This window comes from Palaemon carinicauda, chromosome 11, assembly GCF_036898095.1.
Source record: "Palaemon carinicauda isolate YSFRI2023 chromosome 11, ASM3689809v2, whole genome shotgun sequence".
NCBI lineage: Eukaryota > Metazoa > Arthropoda > Malacostraca > Decapoda > Palaemonidae > Palaemon > Palaemon carinicauda.
The window spans coordinates 78,165,866-78,175,166 of record NC_090735.1 but is presented as its reverse complement, the minus strand read 5'-3'; the positions used below and the strand labels follow the sequence as shown (position 1 = coordinate 78,175,166).

General features: G+C 34.4%; 1 protein-coding gene across 6 annotated transcripts in view; it reads right to left on the bottom strand.

Moving 5' to 3' along the window:
- Positions 1–418: 418 nt before the first annotated feature.
- Positions 419–9,301, bottom strand: part of beta-Spec (spectrin beta chain) — a 151,808-nt gene continuing 142,925 nt past the window's right edge. For all 6 annotated transcript variants that reach the window (XM_068383139.1, XM_068383142.1, XM_068383143.1 and 3 more), the window contains one exon: positions 419–2,287. In XM_068383139.1, coding sequence (XP_068239240.1) covers positions 2,095–2,287 — 193 coding nt within the window. In that variant the 3' untranslated portion in view covers positions 419–2,094. The remainder of the gene's footprint in view (positions 2,288–9,301) is intronic.

The following is a 9,301-nucleotide window of genomic DNA, read 5'->3' as shown; positions in this document are numbered from 1 at the left end:
TATATATATATATATATATATATATATATATATATATATATATATATACATATATATATATATACAGGTATATATATATATATATATATATATATATATATATATATATATATATATATATATATATATATATATATATATATATATATATATTCAAACCCTAATGAAACCTGCAAAAATCTGAAAGCTGATCCCTTCCACTAAGTTAGGAACTAAAATTTTTCAAACTTGAAATTATGAATTATACTATTCTTTACCCATAAACTAACTTTGAAATTACTTTTGATAAATAATTTCTCAACATGACAACATGGCTCTAGTCATACTGTTTTGGATAAAGAAGTACAATTCAATAATTATTCTATATTACCAATATTAGTAAAAACAAAGCAACAAGGGATGTTAGTGTGAATAAAACTTCTTATAGCTTAAACCAGTTTATTTAAGTGTCACAATATATGATATACAGTGGTCACTTTTTATCTTTAACAATTAAAATTACCTCTTTTACTCAATTTAGACTGAAATGTTACCCTACAGCTAGGAAGCTATGAAGCATGTATCTAACATCCCTCTCATTGAAAAGTTAGAGGCAAATGACCATGAGGAGGAGGAGTCTCTTTAAGGGGAAACTGCATGACACTGTTGTTAGTCACAGTAGACTGCTTGCTTTCTCTGCTGGAGATTTCCTATGCTTACGAGGCTACAACAACAACATCAAAAATTTTATAAACAATTTAGACAACCACAAAAACAACATCACAGCTAACAAATGAAGTTAGCTGTGCGTAGGGTATAACATTTTGAAGCAACTAAATATTGCAGTTAAGATTCCATGATTCCAGTGAAACCCTCACAAAAGAGCATATACACATTACGTATATGACAGTGAGATAAGGTGGGAAGATAGAAATTTACACTTGACTAGAAAAATTACTGTTTACTAGTCTCTGCTAGTATAGAGTTACAAACAACCAAAATTATCCCCAGCAGATAACCAACCAGCCTGTTACTAGAAGTTAGGTAAAGCACAAAAGTCGAGCAGCAGTGTATGCAAATCATCCTACCATGTTCATATGGACCACAGAGGTAAACTGGCCTTCTAGTAGAGGTGGCAGCTTCTCCATGCAACTTGCTGATGGTTCTTCATTCCTTTCCAGTTGTGGAGTTAGCGGACTCTTGTAAATGAATATCAATGGAAATGACCAGACCCAATTTTGAGGAAAAGGAAAAGGTTATAGGTGCTATACATATACCATGAAGCAGATGTGATATCTGCTCATTTGTAAAGAAGAACCAAGGTACTGGATGGCCTCCTCCCATCATACTTTGGCAATAATCTGAAGAACTATGGAGTAGAGATACATGAATATCTAATAAAAATTGAAGCACAAAGCTGCGTAATAAGCATGATCATTTCTGTACAAGTAAGTGCTATCTAGTCAAAACTGTGATACTAAAGTCAAAGACAATAAAATTAACAAATCACTCTGATAAAAGAAAATTACATTTGACATAACACTAAATATACAATTCCAAACACAAAACCTCCAGTAATATGGAGGTCGCTCATCGGAAAACTCAGCCCTGGCAGTGCTAGGCAGACTTAAGATTTGGGAACTGCACCAATACATTCTATCTTTCCACCAGTTATTACACAAACTGTCCACAGTTTATACTTCTGAGAGAAAATTAATACCATGAGTGGTACTGTCAACACAACTCTAGTCCCAGCTATGTAAAGGGAATAAAAATATTTCTTTATGAAGGGAAAATGAATGATTTGATGATGACATTGTTCAAACCCAGCATGGAAATCATTGCATAAATTGAAGCTGATGATGCCAAAGCAAAATATATTTCTGCTCCAATCCCAGCTATAACAAAATAGCAGCTAACAATATGGCCCAGACCAGTAATTGCATTCCAAATCCCATTAATATAATTATCTGAAATTCCATGATGGTTCTGAAGCGGTGAGAAGATATTGGACTAGAGAAGAGAATAGGGATGAAGAAAGTGAATATGGAGATACAGATCCAAATGACAATTAAAAGAAACTGATGCTGGCATATTTATAAAGAAAATATTCAATTATTTCTTCTTTAAAGTAAAGAAGCCTCGTCGCTTAGGTTCATCTTTTTTCTCAGCACCAGCAGGTAGTGTCTGAGATCGTGAAGGGCCAGCAGAGCCTTCAGAAGACACAGCTACTTGGAGGGCTCCAACCCAAATGGCTAACTCTTCTTCATCTTTGGCTTGGAACAAATATTCAGCACCACTGACAAGCCTGCAAAAAAATAATTTGTCATAAATTTTACTTCAAATCATCATATTTTCAAGAAAAATTTCTTAGATCGCAGTTATTTTATGTACTTAAAACTAGCAGATAGATGTACGGTATAAAATTTCCTCATAGCTTGAAACATTTTTTATTAAGTACTGCATCACTGACATTATACATACTTACTAATCTAAAGTTAATATAGTATTCTTTACAGAAATAAAATTTTAGGCCAAATCTATAAGGAAAATTAAACTTGATATATCAACGGTATGTATGCTTCTGGGTGGCCAGTTTGCCCATTTGCATTATGCCTAATATAAATTACTGTATGACAGGCAGTTAATTCTAATAGCCAGGCCTTCTCCATCATGAGGCTCAATACTACACAGTATTCTAGAAGTTTTATTCCAGCTGTTACCAAGTCGTGGAATGATCTTCCTAATCGGGTAGTTGAATCAGTAGAACTTCAAAAGTTCAAAGTTGGAGAAAATGTTTTTATGTTGACCAGGCTGACAAGTGTCTTTTTTATAGTTTATATATGACATATCTGTTTTGATGTTACTGTTTTCAGAATGATTTCTTTTTAATTTGTTTCCATCATTTATTTATTTCCTTTCCTCACTGGGCTATTTTTCCCTATTGGAGCCCTTGGGCTTATAGCATCTTGCTTTTCCAACTAGGGTTGTAGATTGGCTAGTAATATTAATAATAATAACAAACTTAGCTCAGTGAGGCATCTCTTTTGTTTTATTTTAATAAAACATATCGGACAGTCAAGTACAAAAAAGAATAAAACATAATAAAATGGACTATCTAAAATTAATACATATTTTAAAAAATCATTGCAACTGAAGACACAGACAAGAAAAAAATTAATGCAATATAACAAAGTAAATGTAGAATGAACAGTCAATTTAGAAAAACTATAAATTTTGAGCAATGCCACAAGGATATTCAAGAACCAGGGTGGTGTCACACTTCAAGTGTTGATTGACATAAGTTTTTATTCTTATTTGGTGGCAAAGCAATTTCAGCGTTGGTTTGTTCAACGAGGGAGTTTGTTGTTGGCTTGCTCTTTACACAATTGGTCCATAAGTCGACACAAAGTTGGATGTGTAATGGCAACTCATAGGTCGAAGGCCCTTTCCCAACCCTCTATCGAATTGCTGGTACGAGGGAAGTCTCCTACAATGAGGGAAGTCTCCTACAATTCTTTCTTTAACATTTCAATGTTCCTATGGAAAGGTAGCCTGTCATCTTCACTCACACTGCACACTTCCAATTCCTGTATCCTCGGGATAAGTTATAAAGTTTTCCAAGATTTCTTTGTAAGGCAACTACAGCGTCCAAAGGAAAATGTTTTATTATTATTATTATCATTATTATTACTATTATTATTATCATTATTATTATTATTATTATTATTATTATTATTATTATTATTATTATTATTATTATTATTATTATTATTATTATTATTATTATTATTATCATTATCATTATCACTAGCAAAGCTACTACCCTAGTTGGAAATGCAAGATGCTATAAGCCCAAGGGCTCCAACAGGGAAAAATAGCCAAGTGAGGAAAGGAAATAAGGAAATAAATAAATGATGAGAATAAATTAAAAAGAAATCATTCTAAAAACAGTAACAGCATCAAAACAGATATGTCCTATATAAACTATTAAACATGTCAAAAACAGATGTGTCATATATAAACAATAAAAAGACTCATGTCAGCCGGGTCAACATAAAAACATTTGCTCCTACTTTGAGCTTTTGAAGTTCTACTGATTCAACTACCTGATTAGGAAGATCATTCCACAACTTGGTAACAGCTGGAATAAAACTTCTATAATACTGTGTAGTATTGAGCCTCATGATGGAGAAGGCCTGGCTATCAGAATTAACTACAAGCCTAGTATTACAAACAGGTTAGAATTGTCCAGGGAGATCTGAATGTAAAAGATGGATAGAGTTACGAAAAACCTTATGCAACATGCATAATGAACTAATTGAAAAACGGTGCCAAAGATTAATATCTAGATCAGGAATAAGAAATTTAATAGACTAAGTTTCTGTCCAACCAATTAAGATGAGAATCAGCAGCTGAACACCAGACAGGAGAACAATACTCAAAACAAGGTAGAATGAAAGAATTAAAACACTTCTTCAGAATAGATTGATCACCGAAAAACTTTTAAGACTTTCTCAATAAGCCAATTTTTTGTGCAATTGAAGAAGACAGATATAATGTGTTTCTCAAAAGTAAATTTGCTGTCGAGAATCACACCTAAAATTTTAAAAGTGTCATACAAATTTAAAGAAACATCATCAATACCGAGATCTGGATGTTGAGGAGCCACTGTCCTTGACCTACTTACAATCATACTTTTAAGTTTTGTTAGGATTCAACTTCATACCCCCATAATTTGCACCATGCACTAATTTTAGCTAAATCTTTTAAGGGATTCACCAAGCCCAGATCTACATTAAGGGGATGGAATTGATGCAAAGAGAGTAGCATCATCTGCATATGCAACAAGCTTGTTTTCTAGGCCAAACCACATGTCATGTGTTTATAGTATGAAAAGTAATGGGCCAAGAACACTACCCTGTGGAACACCAGACAACACATTCCTATACTTACTATGGTGCCCATCAACAACTCCTCTTTGAGATCTAATACTTAAAAAACAATAATACAGTAATGCTAAGAAACGACCTACCCACTCCTAACTGTTTGAGTTTGAAAAAAAGGGCCTCATGATTAACACGGTCAAAGGCAGCACTAAAATCAAGGCCAATCCTACGAACTTCCTGACCACAATCAAGGGATTTCTGTACAGCATTGGAGATTGTAAGAAGGGTATCACATGCTCAAAGGCCTTTGCAAAAACCAAACTGCAAACTAGGGAGTAGATGATTACCTTCAGCAAACCTATTAAGACGTTTTGCCAGAAGACGTTAAAGAACTTTAGATAATATGGGAGTTATGGAAACTGGGCGGTAATCAGTGGGACTTGAGCTACCACAAACACATTTACATAGAGGAATAACATTACCAGTTCTCCAACAAGTGGTAAAAGCTCCACTTCTTGCTAACTTGCGGAAAATAACATAACTTTGGAGCTAAGAAATCTGCTGTCTTTATAAAAAAACAAAGGAAAAATACCATTTGGGTCTACACCTCCATAAGCATCAAGGTCCATCAACAGAGCTTTAATCTCACAAGATCGAAAAGCTAAACTAGTTAGTTTAGCCTCAGGAAAACAGGAATGAGGAAGTTCAATTTTTTCATTACTCTGTTTACTGTCAAAAACATCAGCTAAAAGGGTTGCCTTTTCCTTTGGACAGTGAGTGAGTGAGCCATCTGGTTTAAGTAAAGGAGGAACTGATGCATCTACACCAAAGAGTGCAGATTTAAGGGTAGACCACCATTTTTGTTCCTGAGTTGTACCAGAAAGGGTTTCTTTTATGGTTAAATTGTACTCCTTTTCAGTTGAGGCATAAACTCTCTGAGCAAAAGCTCGAAGCTGAGTGTAGTTGTTCCAGGTCAAATCTTATCTGTTACCCTTCCAAAGGTGATAGGCCTCCGGCTTCTCCAAATAAGCACATCTACAATCATCATTAAACAACGGTTTGTCCTTCACTCGGTACCTTATCACACAAGAAGGGATACGCCTATCAATTATGTTGACTAGATTCTCATTCAAAGGGACAACAGGATCTACACTACTATATAATTGTGACCAATTCAAACTTAAAAGATCATGCAAAATCCCATTCCAGTCTGCTTGGGATTTCATATAAATTTTACAAGAGTATGATATAGCAGGGACAGGGTGCTCAGTCTTCACTACTAATGAAATCAAGGCATGATCAGAAGTCCCGACTGGAGAACCAACCTTACTAGTTTATAACACATCTTGTGCCCTCTTCCAAAAACTTCACTCTTTACTTGACTGCATCAACTGTCTTTTGGGTAGTAAGTCTGCCATCGCACGTAGGATGGCTGATCGGTGACAGATCCTTCTATCATATTGTTTTTCATCTTCACGGATGTACTGTCCTGTTTCATTTTCTCACATTGCCAATTTGTGTAATTTTCAAAAGTTCTGTTTTTTTAATATGCATGACTTTGTTGGAACAGTTTTCTGCCTCTTACAGTAGCGACAAACTCCATATCAATTAGTTTTATAAAGATTAAAATTCAACTTATCTTGCAAAACTATTCTAAACCAAATATTTACTTTAGTTACAACAAATAATAACCATACACTACCATAACAGCTATTCAACACTTGAAAATAAGCTTTGTAGCCTAGTTCCACACTACTGTACATAGAGCGTTCCTTCACAGCAGAGAAGGGCGGGTAGTGGTCATTGGAACTTTCAAAAAGGTTAGAATAATTAAACCACTTCTTTACTAGCTGTATAGACATGTTGTTTAGGTTGATGAAGATTGTTCAGGAACACCTTGCTAGTTTATATAACAGTGGTTTGCTATTCCTTATAAAAAATGTGCTTTAGGCATCATGTTTATTAGGTATATCAAGTTGGCATAATGTCTGGTAGGCATGGTGACCAGAAAATGTCCAGTAGGCAAACAGTCTCATTACCCTGCTTCACAATTGTTGTCTTGGAATAAAATATATTCATCACCCCTGGTATCCCCTTGAAAAAGAGGTGATAGACAGTTTCTGTGATGTACTGTTGTACTATAGTCTTTGTAGCAAGAAAGTTGGTCATGTCAGCCTGGTAGCATTCAACAGAGATTCAATCCTGTATGTGTCAAACAAAAGGATAATTTCATCATAATCTCATGTGAGGGACACCAGACTGTCATTGCATTATGCAGCAGAACTATTCCATCTACCAAAGCTATCTTGAGACTTGGAGCATCTGGTGTCGTGTCTATCCCGTGTTATGACTGGTGATCTTCCTGTGGAGATTCCACTCTTGCCAGCTTGTTGATGTAGATCAACTTTGATTTGTCCAGGCATGGAAGGATTGTGCAATACCCATTATTCCAAAGGCCCATTTCTACTTGTTGTCTATGCTGGATCTGGCCAGGACCATTATTCTGCCATATATGTCCTTGATCTCCTTTAGATCATGTCTTGTCTTGAATTTTTACAGGGGATTTTTTGTTTGCAAACCTGTACATCGTGTTCTTTTCAACTAGTTTCAATATCTTCCATAGGCAGGTATGCTTGTTTGTGTTTGGACATCAATGAGGGTAATCAGCTTCAGCAAATTATTACACTATAAGTTTCTTTGCATTTTGTTCTAATTCTACCGGTGCTGGCTTCTTGCTGCCCATGGAAAACATCCTTTGTCTAGCAGGTTTTGTGGTACTGAACGCCAATTGAATGCTCATCCCCTGGTGCCATGTATGTGTTTGGTCTTGTTTTTAGTGTACCATTCTAGGATCTTAAATAAATATATATATATATATATATATATATATATATATATATATATATATATATATATATATATATATATATATATATATATATATATATATATATATACATATATATATATATATATATATATATATATATATATATATATATATATATATATATATATATATATACATATATATACATATATATACATATATATACATATATATATATATATACATATATATATATTATTATTATTATTATTACTATCCAAGCTACAACCCTAGTTGGAAAAGCAGGATGCTATAAGCCCAGGGGCTCCAACAGGGAAAAATAGCCCAGTGAGGAAAGGAAATAAGGAAATAAGTAAATGAAGAGAATAAATTAACAATAAATCATTCTAAAATAAGAAACAACGTCAAAACAGACATGTCATATAATAAACTATCAACAACATCAAAAACAAATATGTCATAAATAAACTATAAAAAGACTATGTCCGCCTGGTCAACAAAAAAGCATTTGCTCCAACTTTGAACTTTTGAAGTTCTACTGATTCAACCACCCGATTAGGAAGATCATTCAACAACTTGGTCACAGCTGGAATAAAACTTCTAGAGTACTGCGTAGTATTGAGCCTCGTGATAGAGAAGGCCTGGCTATTAGAATTAACTGCCTGCCTAGTATTACGAACAGGATAGAATTGTCCAGGGAGATCTGAATGTAAAGGATGGTCAGAGTTGTGAAAAATCTTATGCAACATGCATAATGAACTAATTGAACGACGGTGCCAGAGATTAATATCTAGATCAGGAATAAGAAATTTAATAGACCGTAAGTTTCTGTCCAACAAATTAAGATGAGAATCAGCAGCTGAAGACCAGACAGGAGAACAATACTCAAAACAAGGTAGAATGAAAGAATTAAAACACTTCTTCAGAATAGATTGATCACCGAAAATCTTGAAAGACTTTCTCAATAAGCCTATTTTTTGTGAAATTGAAGAAGACACAGACCTTCTATGTTTCTCAAAAGTAAATTTACTGTCGAGAATCACACCTAAAATTTTGAAAGAGTCATACATATTTAAAGAAACATTATCAATACTGAGATCCGGATGTTGAGGAGCCACCGTCCTTGACCTACTTACAATCATACTTTGAGTTTTGTTAGGATTCAACTTCATACCCCATAATTTGCACCATCCACTAATTCTAGCTAAATCTCTATTAAGGGATTCACCAACCCTAGATCTACATTCAGGGGATGGAATTGATGCAAAGAGAGTAGCATCATCTGCATATGCAACAAGCTTGTTTTCTAGGCCAAACCACATGTCATGTGTATATAGTATAAAAAGTAATGGGCCAAGAACACTACCCTGTGGAACACCGGATATGACATTCCTATAATCACTATGGTGCCCATCAACAACTCCTCTTTGAGATCTATTACTTAAAAAATCAATAACAATGCTAAGAAACAACCCACCCACTCCCAACTGTTTCAGTTTGAAAACAAGGGCCTCATGATTAACACGGTCAAAGGCAGCACTAAAATCAAGGGCAATCATACGAACTTCCCGACCACAATCAA